The 18,380-nt window shown below is 48.2% G+C and overlaps 7 protein-coding genes across 7 annotated transcripts; 5 read left to right on the plus strand and 2 right to left on the minus strand.

Annotated features, from left to right (window-relative positions):
* Positions 1-163: 163 nt before the first annotated feature.
* Positions 164-2,208, plus strand: GGS25DRAFT_496270 (Queuine tRNA-ribosyltransferase). Its single transcript, XM_049261510.1, has 3 exons — positions 164-429; positions 519-769; positions 838-2,208. The coding sequence occupies exons 1-3, from the start codon at positions 352-354 to the stop codon at positions 1,751-1,753; spliced, it is 1,245 nt and encodes a 414-aa protein (XP_049115921.1). The 5' UTR covers positions 164-351; the 3' UTR covers positions 1,754-2,208.
* Positions 2,146-3,659, plus strand: GGS25DRAFT_496272 (uncharacterized protein). The gene has a single exon (XM_049261511.1). It carries the CDS (start codon positions 2,656-2,658, stop codon positions 3,232-3,234), a length of 579 nt encoding a protein of 192 aa, XP_049115922.1. The 5' UTR covers positions 2,146-2,655; the 3' UTR covers positions 3,235-3,659.
* GGS25DRAFT_496273 (uncharacterized protein) lies at positions 3,660-4,652 on the minus strand. The gene has a single exon (XM_049261512.1). It carries the CDS (start codon positions 4,615-4,617, stop codon positions 3,721-3,723), a length of 897 nt encoding a protein of 298 aa, XP_049115923.1. The 5' UTR covers positions 4,618-4,652; the 3' UTR covers positions 3,660-3,720.
* Positions 4,653-4,806: 154 nt separating this feature from the next.
* Positions 4,807-5,723, plus strand: GGS25DRAFT_338175 (mediator of RNA polymerase II transcription subunit 21). The gene is made up of 3 exons (XM_049257948.1): positions 4,807-4,971; positions 5,041-5,155; positions 5,244-5,723. Exons 1-3 carry the CDS (start codon positions 4,930-4,932, stop codon positions 5,501-5,503), a joined length of 417 nt encoding a protein of 138 aa, XP_049115924.1. The 5' UTR covers positions 4,807-4,929; the 3' UTR covers positions 5,504-5,723.
* GGS25DRAFT_338172 (pyrimidine 5-nucleotidase) lies at positions 5,345-7,039 on the minus strand. Its single transcript, XM_049257947.1, has 4 exons — positions 6,621-7,039; positions 6,534-6,562; positions 6,008-6,469; positions 5,345-5,922 (listed from the first exon to the last, which is right to left on the minus strand). Exons 1-4 carry the CDS (start codon positions 6,677-6,679, stop codon positions 5,750-5,752), a joined length of 723 nt encoding a protein of 240 aa, XP_049115925.1. The 5' UTR covers positions 6,680-7,039; the 3' UTR covers positions 5,345-5,749.
* A 233-nt stretch (positions 7,040-7,272) lies between these two features.
* Positions 7,273-10,528, plus strand: GGS25DRAFT_496279 (uncharacterized protein). Its single transcript, XM_049261513.1, has one exon. It carries the CDS (start codon positions 7,553-7,555, stop codon positions 10,193-10,195), a length of 2,643 nt encoding a protein of 880 aa, XP_049115926.1. The 5' UTR covers positions 7,273-7,552; the 3' UTR covers positions 10,196-10,528.
* A 3,338-nt stretch (positions 10,529-13,866) lies between these two features.
* On the plus strand, positions 13,867-17,799 carry GGS25DRAFT_532630 (uncharacterized protein; the record flags this gene model as incomplete). The annotated part of the gene is made up of 7 exons (XM_049265607.1): positions 13,867-14,954; positions 15,018-15,287; positions 15,350-15,808; positions 15,861-16,173; positions 16,230-16,657; positions 16,718-16,915; positions 16,975-17,799. Exons 1-7 carry the CDS (start codon positions 14,454-14,456, stop codon positions 17,797-17,799), a joined length of 2,994 nt encoding a protein of 997 aa, XP_049115927.1. The 5' UTR covers positions 13,867-14,453.
* Positions 17,800-18,380: the final 581 nt, after the last annotated feature.

An 18,380-nucleotide genomic window follows, 5' to 3' on the forward strand; every position in this document is an offset into this window, starting at 1 on the left:
CATCAATGATGCGTGCATGAAAAGAAGCTTACGAATATCGAAAATCTACGGAATACTACCTAGTACGCATAATAGGGCTAGCGGGGCACATTGACCACTTCAAAGTTCGAAATCAATTTTATATGTACCTCGGTACCTAATTATTCACACATGCACAGAAAAAAAAGAGACATCTGAATCCCTACAGATTAACTATAACTATCGTGATTATGTAAACTCCACTTCACAATTAAGAAGACAGGGAAGATAAACAGCCCAGTTACATTACCATTCCTTATGACGTAGCAGATCTATCAGTCACTAAGATGCATTCAGAAGTGCCTATATTTTGATTTAGTTACTGATATACAGATGTTGAGAAGAATGGCTAGCACCATAGCATCTTCCTCTTCCGCGGCTCTCACATTCGATCTCATTGCGCGGTGTTCTGTAAGCCTACATATATGGAGCTCACCCCTTTCCTCTCTGCTCTGTGACCAACGGCTATATCAGAAGTCTTTTCTTAACCATCTTCCTAGACAACTAGAGCCCGAGCCTCTACCATAACTCTTCCTCATGGACCAGTCCAGCTTCCTATCTTTATGCCCGTGGCAACACAGGCCTCTTTGAAAGGATTGACTCCAGAACAGCTGGAAGAAACTGGATGCCGTTTATGTTTAAACAACACTTATCATCTGGGCCTAAAGCCAGGACAGGAGGTCCTCGCTGCGGTCGGTGGAGCACATAAATTCCAGGGATGGAATCACAATTTGCTCACAGATAGCGGAGGGTATGATTCCTTGTTGTGGATACAGCGGCCCTACTTGAAGTGTTATGGGTGACTAACTAAAGTCGTAGCTTTCAGATGGTCAGCTTACTCAAACTCGCCAATATCACAGAAGAGGGCGTTAGGTTTCTAAGTCCCCACGATGGCACGCCGATGCTTCTTACGCCTGAGCATTCCATATCCCTCCAAAACACCATCGGTAGCGATATATTGATGCAACTAGATGATGTACTGGTCACTACCTCACCAGATCACGTGCGAATGCGGGAGGCAATGCTACGCAGCGTCAGGTGGCTAGATCGGTGTATTGCAGCACATAAAAACCCATCTACGCAGAATCTATTTTGCATAATCCAGGGAGGATTAGATCTCGATATGAGACGGGAATGCTGCAAGGAGATGGTAGCTCGCGATACCCCGGGAATTGCCATTGGCGGACTCAGCGGTGGTGAGGCCAAAGCCGACTATTGTCGCGTAGTGGTGACTTGCACCGAGCTCTTACCCGAACTGAAACCGCGATACGTGATGGGAATCGGCTACCCTGAAGACCTGGTTGTCAGTGTAGCCCTAGGAGCCGATATGTTCGATTGTGTCTGGCCAACTCGCACGGCCAGGTTTGGAAACGCCATCACAAAGTATGGCGTCTTGAACATACGCAATGCAAAATTCACCAATGATTTCGGGCCTTTGGAAGAAGGTTGCGGATGTATGTGTTGTCGCAGGGACGGGATGGGGATCACGCGTGCCTTTGTGCATCACAACACGGCCAAGGAAACAGTTGCTGCACATCTCCTTACCATACACAATGTGTGGTATCAGCTCAACTTGATGAGAGAAGTCAGGACGGCGATTATTGAGGATAGGTATCCGGCGTTCCTGCGGCAATTCTTCGCCAACTTGTATCCAGATAAAACCAAATACCCAACATGGGCAGTAGATGCTCTGCGGGGAGTAGGTGTAGATCTATTGACCAAAGAAGTTGAATAAATCATCAAGATACCCTTGAAGCTTCATGGAGTAATGTTGGAAACACCTCTAAACTTCTGACGCTCATCTTATGGTATAGTCAATAACCCATGGACTTGGGCAAGCATAATACCAAGCCTATGGCATTGGATATATGTCTTGGTAACCTAATACCCTCTGTGTCTCATTGGCTTATGTCAGTCGCGGGTTATGCCGACCGGTAACTGTCTAACTGTCGGTGTGATATGAGAAAGTCTAGACTCTTTATAAATCCTTCGAGCTTTAAAGGTAAGGGTCTTATGTGGGCTGAGTTATGGATGTAACATCGTCTGTTTTCGGAGGTGCACTACTAAGACTCTTGAAGTCTGGAACAGAATATTGGCATCGATATGAAAACAAAGGCTTGGGGTTGTGAACTTGTGACGGCATCTTCAATCAATGATAGGGTCCCGAGTATGTACTACTAGTAGTATGTACCTAGATAGATGTATGTAGCACAGAAGTTTGCGCTCGGATTTCGTCGATTTACTTTGCGGGGAAGTGGGGGGCCGATTCAGCCCACCCTCTTGCAAGGTTGAAAGCTCTCTAGCTTCCAGCGTAGCTTTCCTGCCACTGCCAGCGCTTCATCTCGAATCCCAAGAGCAATTAGACTTGCATACGTCAGTACGATCATCTACAACTGCGACCCTCGATCTACTAGCTGATCCTTCCCTGACGTATCTGATAAGCCGATCCTATCGTTGCTTTTCCTTCACCTACTAGATACATAGGAATACATTAATCAAGACAGTCAATCACCAATGCACTGTTCTCTCGCCATCAAACACGCTTAGCATAGCATAGCATACAAGAAGTTAACCCACGTCATCAACTCAATTAGAAGATATCCAATTTACTACAGCAACAAAATAACCATCATAATCATGGCCACACAAGCGATGGCAGACCTATCACTAGACCCTCCCGCCAAACCAAAGGTCAAGTCAAAGGCCAAGAAGGCAGCACCAGTAGCCGAGTCTTGGGAAGACGAAGACACCGAGTCAGACTCGGAAACAACCGCGGCGGCGGCAGCAGCAGCAAAAACAGCAGCAGGGACAGGGCTCTCCTCGCCCTCGTCCGAAAGCGAGGCCAGTCGAATCGACGGCTCCGGGTTCGCAGCACCCCCACCCACGCCCAGCTCCCCCGCCTCCTACACTGCCGCCTCCCCCGCCTCCTGGCGCCAGCCCGTTGCCGTCTCGCCGGCGTCGTCAAGGTCGCCGCCGCCGCCGCCGCTGAGCGACTCGGTGGCGGAGAAGAAGAGGCCGGAGAAGACGGACGCGGTGGCCCGCCGCATGATTGCTAGTGCCCTGGGGGTGCGGGCGCCGCGGCCGACGGAGGAGCAGAGGGCGTATGATCGTGCCGTGAGGGAGAAGGAGAGGAAGAAGCGCGAGGAGGAGAGGGAGGCGGAGAGGAGGAGGCAGGAGGAGGCGGAGCGGGCTAGGGCGGCGATTTGGGAGGACTGAGGGCTGTCGTATGGTCTTGCTTGGCTGGTTGGTAGGATTAGTAATAACGCTGGGACGGGTATAGGAAGCTTTGTTTATCATCCCGCTTCCTTCCTTCCTTTGAATATTACGCTGGATTAGCAGGGGGGACTAACCCGTAATACAAAAAATCGTTAACTCCTCTCGAAAGAGTCCCAATAAATTCGAACGATAAGTGGCACTGAAGTTGGGTTGTATGACATGTTCGTGGATAACTTGTTCTTCGATATGGTTCATGTGAGATAGGGAAGAGGGCTGATTTACATTGGAGATATTTACTATACTAGGTACCTAGGCAAGGAGATCATATTCGTCGGCGTATATTCAGGCTACTTGGGCCAGCATTGGCACGATAAATAAGCCTCGCGGTTCAAAGAGAATAATAGACTTAGCAAAATATGCCAGAAGCTTTTGTTTGTTATGCACATCTCTATTCTACTCTGACATAGTGTGTACACTCAGGAGCGACTAAGTAGTTGGCGTAGGCTCGACTATAGTAGATGCCCCTTCCGCCTCCTGCTCGCACAGATACGGCTTGCCCTTCCAGGTCAAAACGATCCTCTGCTCCCCCTTCCCACCACCACCATCACCACCACCACCACCACCCTCGCCACCATCCGAGAACTTAACTGCGACCCCCAGCCCCTCCAGCCCCTCCTCCTCCGCCCGCCTATTCCACAGCATCTGCTCGAGCCTGCCGTCCGGCGAGCAATATATATACCCCATCGGCCAGCGACTACGGCCCAGCGCATCGCGCACGCCCTTCGTGGCGGGTTTCTGCGCCGCCAGGAAAGCCAGCACCCCTTTGCCCCGCCACCCCGTGGGCGCGCCGACGAAGGCGCCCTCGAGCTCGCGCATGTGGTGCGGGCCGATCTTCGTCCGCTGCGACGACGCCTTGCACTGCAGCAGCACGCGCAGAGGGTGATGCGGGGGGGGGAGGGAGGAGGGCACGCGCCAGGTGCCCAGCAGGTCGATGCCGCAGTCGGAGCGCCCGCCGACGCGCCGCGCGGAGAAGCCGAGGGCCCGCAGGGCCCAGGCGACGGTGTACTCGTATTGCGTGCCCACGTACACTTTGGAGGTCACGTCGAGGCCGGTGCGCGCGGCGTACGCGGCGTACGAGGCGAGGTCGCGGTGCTCGCTGCTGGAGGCATCGGGGTAGATGAGGGTGTGGGTGTGGGTGTGGGTTGGGGTTGGGGTTGAGAGGGACCGGGCTGCTGCTGCGGTGGCAGTGGCGGTGGTGGCGGTGGTGCGGATTAGGGGGGAGCACCTCAGAGTGTTGTTAAGGGTGATGGTGATGGTAGAAGGAAACATGTGTGGGTGAATGTGTTGACGCCATGGTGGTCGAAGTAGTGAGATAAACCTCATTCCATCGCTGGGTTACCGTTTGTTAAAAAAAAAAAGGAAACACTGCCATGGGAAAAGTGTGGATGAGAGGGATAACACTAACACAATGTGGATATATATATTTATATAATATTTATGTATCAGCTATATGCAAGTTTATATGCAAGTTCAGGGTAGTTAGTTACATAGGATCTACCTTTAAGTGCCCCACTAGCATTAGCCTGTACTACGTAGCATTGAACTTCGTCAGTTCAGTTCGCAAAGCTTCCCAAATCCATTCATTCAATACAATACAACAGCTTTATCCTATGACAGGTCTATGGACTTATCACCATGGGGGATAAACTAACCCAGTTGCAAGACGCTATTGATCAGGTAAGAATAGCTAGCAATGGATATTAACTTGTTCTCTAATATTTAGCTAACCAACCTTCGAATGATCAGCTGGCGCAGCAATTCGTCGCATCTATTTACTACATCAATCGGCATCACAACCTTGAGACGCTTGGTCCCGGTGATCAAATCCGAGATATAAAGCAGGAGCCAGACCAGCAAGAAGGTTAGTACCGGAACCACCTAGCTCATGTCAACCGAACCATGCCTCTAGCAATCGTGTGTGAATGCTGACCTTTTACGTCGATAACTAGTGGATCCTCATCCAGACGACGTCTTCAAGGCATCGCAAGTCGAGCTCGCTCAGGACCTCATTACGAAAGAGCAACAGATCGAGTACTTGATCACCCTACTTCCCGGCCTCGAGAACAGCGTGCAGGACCAGGAGCGCAATATCAAAGAGTTGGAAGAGGAACTAAAGGTCGCCGAAGTGCAACGACAAGAGGCCATCAAGGAGAAGGAAGAGACTATGGCCAAGTTGGACACAGTAATTCGTGGAATCAGGCGCCCTTAAGTCATGACTACCTACTCAGGCTACACTACGAACGGATGGAATTCGTGATACCCCGGCTAGGCGTTCCGGACCTTTGAGATAATTTGAATTTGGATTTTGCTCCTCGCACCATCTCTAGAGACGCTATTGACGTGACTAGGGTGAATTCGACCGTAGCCATGGTATTCTATACTGCTTTTTGACGATATGCCCTAAACGCCTCTTGCCATACCTGTGCAACGTGCTGAGACTGGGATAGAAATACGGCTATGCTTCATTCGACGACTTGAAGAATTGTGGAAATATGTTCCGTAATTCTTCTAGATGTCTAATTTGGTACTCGGATGCTGGTGTTCTTGGTACTGGTAGTCCCTCCTCAACGAGATGGACCGATGCCCAACCTAACTTCTTTGCGCCGACCACATTGCCGTAAGAGTCGTCTAAGTTAGGTTGATGAGATTTAGCAATCATGCCCCCGAATGCGTATGGAATTCAAGACAAAGAGGGTTGAACGTGGGTGCTTACCGACAAAGAAGCAATCTTCTGGTCGCTCCACGCCAGCTTCCTTCATAGCTTTAGCATACATGTCCTTATGTGGTTTGCAGATGATAGGCATCTGCGAGTAGTCGCAGTATGTTAAGCCTTCAAATAGATCATCGATGCCCAAGAGCTTCACTACCCTCCGGCCATGCGTGACGTACGCATTGGTCAAGAGCCATAACTTCACCTTGGACGTGTCGATATCCTCGAGCAGCTTCCGCAGTTCCGGGTTACGTTTTATGATACCCTCCAACGGCAGGGCGTCGTCGACCTTGGCGTTGTAGTCGAGGGGGTCGATCTGGTGGTGCCGTACCAGCCCCTCGATGGCGAGACCGTAGTTCTGGTAGTACTCTTTATGTAGTCTGAAGGCCTCCTGGTCTGAAAGACCGAGGTGGGTCGCAAAGTACTTGTCTATTAGATCCGCCATCAGGTCATGGACTTTGGTGCCTAGACTAGCAATCAGCATCGGCCGCCTACTTGATGTGGCTTAGTTGTTTAGGTCTAGACGTACTTCTAGGATAGAGACAGTTGTCTATATCGCTGGATGGAGAGTTAGTATATGTTGAGATGATCTTAATTTTGGAGGGGGGTAAGTTACAAGAATAAGATTGGTCTTGATGCTGCTGCCCTCTTGGGCTCTTCTGCTTGCGAACTCATAGCTTGGATTTCCTGGTTATAGGCAACAGAAAAGTCTTTATGGAGGATGGCTTGAGAGAAAGATATATATATATATATAAAATGGTAAATGTAAGGTAGTTTTTGAGGCGGTTGAGGCGGATGAGCGATCTCACATTGAATGATAGAAGCAGATAGCCAAGACTTTTTATACTTATTCTCGACCCCCCTTGTTGATTAGATATAGTTAATGGCTATATGTATTCCAGCTGTTTGAATATGTACTACAAAAAATCCGATCAATCATCATGTTATACTCTTCATGTTACTAACTTACTATGCCTACCTAGGGTAAGTACGAGTAGTAGTAGTAGCTGAGTTTTGAGTCACCGGCAATGAGATGCAAGGAGTGATGAGGTAATCAGAATGCAGTAGGTCAAGGTTTTTAGCATGCATGGCATTCAAGTTGCATGCAGTGCCATGCACCATCCGTTACAAACATTCAAAGTTTGAAGTGAGGCTGGTACATGCAGACCCACTGTGGATCTCTACTACTAGGTACTAGGTAGGTGCACGGTAGGTACATACATTCCAGGGCCTACAGTGGTTAAATCGACATTGAAAAAATAATAATAATAATTAGTTAATAGTTTCTACCTCCAGCTCAACTCGCCGTGCGACACGTCTCTCTCTTTCAAAACTTCCCAACTCCACACAACTTTTCGTGAAGAAGGGTTATCAAGACAATTCCCCTTTTCATCCGTGAGTACATGGAAGTAATTGACATTTGACCTTTTTATCTTCCAGTGGCCTACCTAGTATTATATCAATCTTTCCTTTACAATTCTCAGGTGGTGCAATCTGGTCTATTAATGTTTCTATTGGTTCTATCGCTAAGCTGATTCTATTTACCTGATGATGGCGACAGAACCGCCGATGGCATCTAGAATGATGCCTGGCTTGAATAGTTCATTAACGCCTGCTGATCTTAATGAGATACGCACTTATGAACAGATTGTTAACTTTCGAGATACAATTGCATCAGGAAAGCATCCCCGTATCAAAGTGGCTAAGCCCACAGTCCCTCAAAACCATACTTCTCTCGCGGCAGCACGCGTTGCGCCGTCATCTACGCAATCACAGTCACATCGAAGTATACCTAACCTCAACACATACCAGGCAGGCAATATGCAGTCGTTTCAAACAAACCTGCAGCAACCATCTGTCAATGTAGCTGCAACAGGCTCGACAGCTATCCCGGGTGTCTCGACCTCGAGACCCTTAGACTTTGGCAAGACAAACATTAACCCAGTTCTACTTGACAAACCTGAAAACTCCGTTAAGTCACAGCTTCAGATCAAAAGACAGGCTATTGAGCAAGATCTCAAAAATCAATTCGACCAGCGAAAGGCCTCTGCAAAAGGCTCTCTGCAAACTCCTGAGCAGATACTTGACTTAGATCTCTCTGATATTCTTGCCAAGGCAATGACCCTTACTGCTGTGCCAACAATGGCCGAGACTCCTAATATCTCCGATACGAGTGACTCGTTCGACAACAATACCTTTTACTCTAGCCAGCACCAAACGCCCGACTCGCGTGCTTCTCCCCGCAATCAGAACACTGTCTCTGCACCTCTATATCCATCCCACCATACACCTGTCTCTTTGGCTCAACATGCGGCACATGTGCTGCAGCAGCAACAGTTTGCTCCTCAGCACCTCCAGCAGTCGACATCGTCGTCCCAGCCAGGCTTACTTCGTGGCGCACAGCCAGTCGGAGCCATGGGTAGTTCCCTCCAACAAAAGCCAAATTCTAATACTCTAAACGCGTCTACACGCGACAATGCAGTCTATCCTACCACTGCAAGCCGTGAGGATGCAATGGTACAGTCACGTCAAACGCGGGATGTAGAAGCTCAAGTTATCAGTTCAGATAGTACCGCGAGTAGATCCGACAAATCTGGTAATGCAGATTCGGACCAGCCTGCTGACCACAGCCGTATTCAGAATTATCACCAACTTCTCCCTAGTGCCCACTTTAGTGAACGACAGACGCCTGTTATCCGCGCACACGATCTTCTACCTCTCGCACCCCAGCCTGCCCATGTTTCGCCCTTGGCGGTAGCTCGACGACCACCTATGCCCGAGCCTGACGTCAGCATCTTGCCTCACGCACCAGCTCAGGTAACTGCACTAAGACAGGAGCATAGAGTCGTCACTAGCCCAGAGAGCTCGCCACAAGGGGATAAAGGAAGCAGGAAGAAAGGCAAGAAGAAGAATAAGAGAAAGGCTGAAACAAGATCAGATGCTCCTGGATCTCCCTACATTAAGCCCGAGCCGCGATCCCCCTCGCCATTATCGGCACCTCCGTTCGCACGGCCTCAGAAGCGATTGCGATCTACTACTCAACAGGAGCAGGAACTGATGGTCTACGATGAACCACAGATCGAACGACCAATTTCTAGCCTCAATCGCGAGCCTTACAATGTTGCACGCAGACCGACCGAACGACCGCCTTATGGTTTCGAAAGGGTGGATGATCCCTATGCGAGACAGGGGCGTCAGTCCGTTGCCCCAACAAGCCAAAGACTAGAACGCGCTATATATGAGGAGCGACGACCGGATGGAACAGCCGTGCAATACATCCAGCGTGTCCAATCCCCTTATGCCTATGCTACTCCCTATGGTGCTGTAGAGCCACGGCCCTTGCGGGCAGCAAGCTATGCAACAAATCCTCAGTACCGAGAGGTTCCTTACCAACGTGAGGGACGCATGAGTGTGCGACCCTACGCTGATCGTGCCCGATCGCGATCCCCGGTCCTCATCGAGAGGCCGTCTCCTGTCATGGCACCCCCTGCCCCTCCTCGTATCATTGTTGATCAGTATGGTCGCGAGTATATTGATCCTCCTCGTGCTAGCACCATGGCTCGTCATTCGGTTGTACCAGCTTCGAGGCCAGGTGAGCGTGATCTTCTCTACGGAAGAGTACCAGCGCGTGCCCCGTCTCGCATGTCGGGAGAGACGTACGAAGAAGATGGAGTTATATACCGACGTGCATCGCCCACATATGCGCCTCGGCGGGTAATTACGCAGCCGGAGTACGGACTCGACTATCGGAGCTATCGAGAGCGTGATTACCCCGCGCAACCCATGGGCGTACCGGGTCAAGAGCTCATTCCGATCCGCGGAACAGCAGAAAGGCGTATGCCTGAAGAGATTCCAAGAGAGTATCTTCCTTTAGGTGTAAGCGGTCGGCCTGCGGAAGGCATGCCGTATTACAATCGAATTCAGAGTGTGCATCCCGACGTACCTCCTAGGCAATATGCTGCCAGTGTACATCCTGAGGTGAGAAGGGACGCGGTCCCTCCAGTTCGCGAATTCGGCATGATCCCGGCAGAGCGTGAGGAACTAAGACGTGAATACAGTGCTCGACCGGTAGAGCACTACTATGATAGACCGCCACTTGCGGATGGGGAAGCTATGTACATGGAGCGACGTCGGCCAGTTCAGCAAGATATTATCTATGCTGACAACCCTCAGAGGCCTATGTACCAGTGAGCATTATTCCTATAATGGATATTCTACGCCTATGAATACCGATATTATAGCCGACGATTGAAGGCCTAAGAGCACATAGTTTGCCTGCTGATGTTATTTGGTTTTGCGGAGGGTGATGGAGGATTTGGAGTTTGAGGCATTGCCGCAATGGTAAGAGCTATTCTTGAACTGCATATTAGCCTGGCAACAGTAAGGAATGGGTCTATGATGAGAGGTAGCATGAGCACCTTCACGATGCGAAGTTCGACAAAGCTAGGTCCCAGCTCCTAGCTCCACGAGCTGTACATAGAAGCTCTCTAATTCTAATTGACCCTGAAATATGAATTCCGAGAACCAGTCCGTGTTTCGCTAGTGATATGTTCAATTTAGATGGGTTAAATACCCTGATGTAACGGCCGTGGGCGTGGGGGATGCCCTTGTGACAGCACGAGTGAGTCGCAATGCCCATGTCATGCATATCCCACACATCCTGCATAGGACAACTTTTACAGTATACTGCATTTTGTCACTTCAATTTCGTTTGTGAAGAGGTATAGCCGAGCTACATATGCTCTAAAGTGCATGCCTATTACTCATGTATAGTCGGCTATACTAATCGGACCGCCAGTCATGCCGATTGTTCTATCTCGAGTACTGGATTAATGCTCAATATTTACGGTAAAATACCTAGGTAAGTACTTAGATATGTAGATATTCATTTCATAAAGTTCCTCTTTCTCATATTTCTATCTGATTTGGTAACGAGGTGTGGTTCAATACCTACCAATCCTCCCCTTTTTTTGTTATGGATGGGGGCGGCCAGCCCTACATGAATGTATGTACGTCCCACCACTTGAACCGGACTTTACGGCAAGCTCTTACATACATACACGCACCCATCACACTTCTTTTTTTCTTTTCTTGCCAGTTGCCTACGACGCGCGGCCCCCTCCATATGTTCTTGTCCAAACATAATGGCGAGGATAGGAATAACTAGTTAGAGAGCGAGAGAGAGAGAGAGCTATTTGGCTATACGAGTTATAGTATGTAGAAACTCGGGTTCTAAATCACGGGCCAGTCCACTCATGTAGGTAGGTACTAGGTAAAATAGGTACGGGTACGGAGCAAAGCTCCAGCGGCAGTAGGTAAAACCCACAAGTTTGGAAAGTTGGGCTCGCTAACGAGAACCACATGTACAAGCAAAGGATAGTTAATACTAAAATAAAAAAAACCTGCAACCTGCAATGCTCGTACGGATGATGGGATTACATACTTCCTCGGAGGGCCCAGCCCAGCGAACGCGGAAAAACTTGGAGGAAGGGGGATGGGGATGGGGATGGGGATGGGGGGGAAGAGGGTCCGGTTTTGGTTTAACCTTGACAAAGGAGAACATTAGAAAATGGCCCCCCTCCCCTCCATCCCCTTCTGCTTCTGCTTCTGCTTCTTCCCCTTTCGTGAAACCCTAAACTTATTACAGTAGTTGGCGGGATTCCTTTTTCCCAAAAAATTTTTTTTTGCTACGTGTTGTCTTCTTGCGCTTCTAGCATATATAGGTAGGTACACATAAGATAAGCCCTAGGGCAGTTTAATAACCCGGAACTGGAAGGGAGGAAATATGCACGCGCGGGGGAGAAAGATTTGCCAGCTCAGTGATGTAGGCAGGTACGGATGTAGAACAGGTTCAGTAGGCATAGGTATAGGCATGTGTATGTTACGATGTATGTAGGTTAGCTGTGTTATGTGCCGTGATCCACATATAGGTCTCATGACGAGTGTTGCAAATCGTATGTAATATGTATGGGATATATGGACAGTTTTTGATATGTCACCTATGTCACCTACCTACTATACATATGTAGGACCTACATGTAAGTAGGCAGGTAGATAGATCAAATGGGTATCTACTAATTATGTACGATGTACGAATTCCAAGTTATGAGAGAGTTCAAGGTTGCTTGAAGCTGAATGCATCGATGTGGGAAAAAGGGCGGGAAAATGGCTACTTTCGTACCCACGTCCTCAGACTTCTCATGCATACTTACCAGGTATTTATGTAGTACTGTATGTATATGTATGTAGCTGCAATAACTTACATGTAATTACTTACTACGACATCGAAGTAGTTATGGAATTCCCAATAGTTACCAAGTTACCTATTATAACTACAACATTGAAGTACAATATATGTTTGAGTAATAATTAGAACGAGATATGTAGCTGATGCTTGCCTTGCTTGCCTTGCTTGATCGGTTCCAACATCTAATTTACTTGGTCTTGATCTATTAAGATGACCCCCTGAAAAGGTCTAGGTAGGGTCCAGGTTTGGTATTCGATAGAAAACGACGCGTCCGTACCGCATTTGGCCAAAGTGGCCCCGTGTACCGTGGCTGTGTCTGTTTGGCATGCCTTCTAATACATACATAATACATTGAGCTTGGATGATATTAGCAACAGGCAGGTACAAAAGTTGGTAAGATTGATAGGGAGGCAAGGCAAGATGGTGAAATTTGATAAAAAAATTGACATCCTTGTAAGCCTGGTTCTTTCGAGCTCGTGTGAGTCGTGTCATCCAACTCCATTTTCCAAGTCTATCGAAGAGACCTTTTTTTTACTATGTATGGATGTATGGATGTATGGATGTAAGAGAGACATGGTTTAAGCCAGTTGTTGCGCAGATGAGACCCTATCACGACCCTATCACGAACACGTATCGAGAGATTCTCGAGGACAACTCGCACAAAAAGTAATAGACCTGGTTTAGTAAAGATAGAGATAGTTACTTGCCCTACATATGTACCTACTGATGTTCACATGCGCTACACACAATACTATACGCCGTAAGTCGTTTGCCCAGAATAAGCTATAAACTTCCACTAAGCCGGGAGATAATCCCGAGGAACGAATCTAAGGTGATTGGACTCATTGGAGCTTCGAGAAGGGATTCATTTCCGGACTGGGACATTCATGTTTAAGTTAACACCGTCGAGTATAACAAGTAGATGGTATGATAGTTATTGGTATCTAAGAAAATACGGAGAAATTCTGGAATTGACAATGCGATGCGATGCGTTAATAGATAGGTAACTAACTACCTATTTAGTAGATTATACGTGGATCTTCACTGCTAATGATGACGCGAAGAAAATGCTTGTCACCTTGTGGCTTTTGGAATTATTGATTGATCCAACATTGAAGTAATAAGTTGAAGTATTAAAGTATTAGTTAGCCTTACGGTTATATATATACATATGGTATAACTACATATCCACTTACATATCCACTTAACTATTGGTAAACAGGACTTGACTCCAGGTTTCTTTTCTTGGTGGCCCCACTTGGACTGGAATGAGTTTGGGCCATGCACCAACCGCGCTAAGCTCTCACACAAGAACAACTGAACAAGCACTTGAGAAGGCCAACCAGAACAGGGAAAGACACTCTGCAACTTTTCAGGGCTTTCACAGGCCTTTTACAGGGCTTATTTTGCTCGCATTTCCTCGCACCCATAGCCCTAACCTCCAGCGGGCTAACAACTTTCCCTCAAGTCAGGACTCAAGACTCAAGTGCTACCTAGTTAGTACCTAAGCTTGGAACCTTGGAAGCGTTTCCCCTAACAATTTAGTAACAAGATACGCTACTTGCATGCTACTTGATTGATGCTCATTCGCTGGGTCAAATTGTCAATGTATTACTAGGTACCTAAAACTAGATACCTAAAACTAGGTACCTGCTAGGTACTAGGTAAACTGTACTGTACAGCTCCAGGGCTTTTTGCTGACTGCAGCTTCGAACACACACCCGATTCTTCGGCCTTTTGGCTCGTTCCATCGATTCTTTCAGTCCACCACATCTCACGTCCCATTCCCAAAAAAACATCCGCCCATCCCATCCCGTCAATTCCACTTCTCCTCACCATTCATTCTCTCAACCTCTTCATCCCCCCACACTACTTATTAGGTAGTTGTAGAGGTTGTCGTCGTCCCTTTTTTTTCTTATTATTTTGAAAAAAGAAAGAAAGAAGAAAGAGAGGAAAGGTAGAGAGAAGCACACCCCGCGATACCTTCGGTTTTTCTCCTCTTCCTTGTTCCCTTTCCCTTTTTTTTTTCTAATCCCCTTCTTATTCCACCTTCTTTTAACTTCTACCCCCCGAGATACCCTCCCCTCCTCCCTCCATCCCCCATTTTACCAATCCGTCACTTCCCATTCCCATTCCCTTTCCCTTCCATCCCCTTTCCCCCTCAGCATCTCTCAGCACGCTTTCCTCTTCCATCGTTTCACCATGCAAAAGCTCGCCAATATGCGTCACTGGCCCGAGAGGATGAGCCCCAACTTCGGCATGTCGTCAAGACCGAATATGAACATGACCGCTATAAATCCGCACCAGAAGGCCGGAGCTCCGGGAGCTTCGCTTAGTCCCTCGCCTGCCGCCGACTCCACCATTCACTTCGCCTTCAATGTTCCCTTCGCTTCTGACCTCGCCGGTCCCAATACGGAGGAGATCCTCCATGCGACTGGCGAGGCCGTTTTTCGATGGACACACCCCGGAGACGCCCCCGATGACATCCCTGTCTACGAGTTACCTGTCCATGCTCAGAACTTAACCAATTTGCGAAACTTATGCAGGGAGCTAACAAAGGGACCGTTGCCAATCGAGGCCCACGTCATTTCGAGCTTGCCCAAGGGCTTCAAGTCGCAGGTCACGACCGTGTGCCTTTCCGGTTCCCCCGAACTCGTGCACAAGAGCCGTGAAACCATCCTGAGTGATACTCCGCTGGCGCTGGTATGATCTTTCTGCCTCCATGTGATGTTATAAAATGGCGCGTGGCTAAACTAGATATTGTAGAGGTGCACTACCGTCGACGTAGATTACGGACTGATTGTCGACTCCCAAGCTGGCGCGTTGCAGAAGAATGTCACCGATGCTCTAGACACCTTCGCCGTATTCTGTGGCGTTGATATTTTTATCCTAGGTCCAAAGCTTACTCCCACAGTTGACGGTCTCAACGGCGATGTTGAAGTCATTCGAGATCAGAGGTGGAGGGTTGCTATCTACGGAGATATCGAGTCTACGGAGCATGCCAAGACACAGGTTCTTATCTTCATCGACAAACTGGTATATATGATCCTTCAATGTCGTAGTAATGGTAAGAGACATGGTACTAACGTCGGGTTTAGCTTGGACGTCAACTAGACATAATGCGTTTTGAGAGCACATTACACCCTATCGTCTGTGGCCGTTCACGAAAGAACATCAAGTTGATCGAATCAGTGACAAATACGGCTATCTACTTCCCTCCTTTTGCTCAGTTGCACCGCTATTGCCCACCGAATGCCAGTCGTCGAAACCCCGAGGAGATATTCATCACTGGAGAGAACCCCCAGGGCATAGAGTTAGCCAAGCGTAAGATTCACGAGTTGGTCAACCGAACGAAGCTCTTTATCAAGGATGCTGTAGTATCCCCTCCAAAGATTGATAGCATCTTACTTGGACGTATGGACAAGGTTCGGAAAATCATGGAAACCAACGGAACCTATATTATGTTTCCCCCACTGGCATCTCAACGCAACATGATTCGAGTTCAAGGCGTCGAAGGACTTCACATTGAACGCACCATGAAGGAAATCATGTCTCTTGTATGCAGATACAGTCCAGTTCAGTTTCGATATACGCTAACTAGTAATTCAGGCCGGACAATTCTACTTCGCGTCATGGTGGATCCAGCAAGCTGGCATTTCCCAGCTTCCAGGCCCTACCGAAATCCGCGCCATGCTCGGCGATATATCTGCCAATTCCGATGCAGATATCTCCTTCGACAAGATGACCTTCACCATCAATGGTTCTGATGATGCTGTGAAACAAGCCCTGGGTGTACTATCCCAAATCAAGTTTGTAAACCAGACACAACATCAGATCCGAGTCAAGATCGAGCTTGCCAACGAGCACAAGGAGTTTGTCTCGGGCAAAAAGAATGGCAAGATCAACAAGATCATGACACAGAGTAGGTCAAATCGATACGAGTTGGTAAGTCAATACGTTTTAGCTAACATATCCCAGGCAATGTTCAGATTATCTTCGACAGCTTCAGGGAATACAACTTTGACATTGATGTTATTGCACCATCTTATGACTCGATGAAACAGGGAATGACCCTGGTAGAGCAGGAGATGCCTGCATCCATATCCTTCCATGTCCCTGACCAGTACCATAAGCGAATTATTGGCATTGGGGGTCAACACATCCAACGTATCATGAAGAAACACTCGGTCTTCGTCAAGTTTTCGAATGCTATGGATCGTGGTAAGACCTTCTCCAGCTCGACCAGCTCTGTCAAGGTTCGAGGCATATTAACAGACCGACTAGGAGGAATAGGTCGTGAAGATGACGACGTCAAGGTTGACAATGTTATTTGCCGAACCCCGGCTCGTAACGCTCAGAATCTCGAGCTTGTGAAGACCGAAATTCTGGATATGGTCGATAGAGCGGTAAGTTACAATGATATCCATCACAAAAGCAATGCAGTAATCTAACGGATAACTACGCAGCACTCCGAATTCACTTCCCAGATCGTTCACGTTGATCGCCTGTACCATCGACAGCTTGTTTCTCGCCTGCAAGAGATCGAGGAGCTTGAGAAAAAGTGGAACTGCAAGATCATCTTTCCCAGCACCGAGCAGGCAAGTGACGAGGTTACTGTCACTGGTCCCGAATGGCAGGTGCCTCTTTGTGCCGATGAATTCTTGGTAAGTCTAGCAGAATTTGAAATTCTACATGGGAGTGTATTGCTAACATTATTCTATAGGGCATGGTCCCTGAAACTCACGAATTAATCTTGACTCGATCTTCGTCTTTAGTCAAGTTTCTTGAGTCACCTGAATTCGTCAACGAGCTCATTTCCAAGCTCAAGACTCAGCATGAGATTACACTTGAAGTACACGAAAACCCCGAAGAAAAGACAGACGATGGTGAGCGTACCATGACTTTGCTCTGGAAACTCACCCGCAACAACACCGGTGGCCTTCGTGATGCAATTGATTTCCTTATGCAGCAATTTGCTGCCGCAAGTGTCGATGCTACCGTCGTCAAAGGTGCAATTCCCCGTCCGAAGTCAGACTCGTTCGAGGACTCGTTGCAGTACTTTGATTCAAAGCTGCTTCAGCACGCCCCTACTCCTCTCGGGACGGACTCGCCTACGAAACCGGCCTTTGGCGAGGACGTAACTCAACAAAGGACTACAACGATCTTTGACAAGCTTCGAAAGCCTTCTCAACTTTTGTCTTCTCTTGATCGCAGAAAGAACAGCTCTCACTCGATGAACACATTCTTCAAAGGATCTAACAATGTGTCCAAGTCATCTCTCATTTCGATTGACTCGACTCGCAGTTTCAATGCTGATCGAAACCCCTGGAACGATAGCGGCGTAAATCTTCCAGACGAGGAGAACAACCCTTGGTCGAGCCGACACTTCGGTAACGGCTTCGACAACAAACTAACGCCTGGCAACATTCCACATGGCGGCGACATCACGCCACGACACAGCACGCGCGCGTCTGGCGATAGTGGTCGGCCGTCGACTTCTCATTCCACAAATTCAGGATACCCCGGTCCGATTGGACCTTTCCGTTAGATTCCGTCTTTTAGATGCTCTACGTGCAATACCCTGGCTGGATATACCCTGGCGTACAAATACCCGATCCCTATGATCATGCATCGGTCGGCTCTGATTTTTAACCGTTGTTTTTTCTCCTCGTTGCTCTCTATAGTTTTTGTTTCCCCTTTGCTTTCTTTTCTTTTCTTTCACGTTTTCTTCTTTTTTTTTCTCTTTTGGGCTTAAAAGGTTTACTGCGTTAGTCTTCCCTTTTACAGGCGGCCGGGCGAAGGCCACGGACGGTTTGACTTGACGCTTATATCCACGAGCACATCTGGACATGATACCACGAATTGCGCAAGGCGGGATACGGCGTTGCAGATTGGAGCGGGAGGACGCCGTCGGATGATACCACAGAAAAAAAAAACGCAGTGAAAATTTGATACACATTATGGTGTGGGAGGGGGGAAAGAAATACCAGTTGTTGTTGCGTTTGCTCTCGATTAGGCGGCGTTGGTTTCTATAGGACTTAGCTTGGAGGCATCCCGATCGGATATCCTACATCCTCATCACACCATCCATCGCAACGTGAGTGACGGTACAATAGCTAGTTCTGCCAA

Source organism: Hypoxylon fragiforme (genome assembly GCF_022984875.1).
Source record: "Hypoxylon fragiforme strain CBS 206.31 chromosome Unknown GGS25scaffold_6, whole genome shotgun sequence".
Taxonomy (NCBI): Eukaryota; Fungi; Ascomycota; class Sordariomycetes; order Xylariales; family Hypoxylaceae; genus Hypoxylon; species Hypoxylon fragiforme.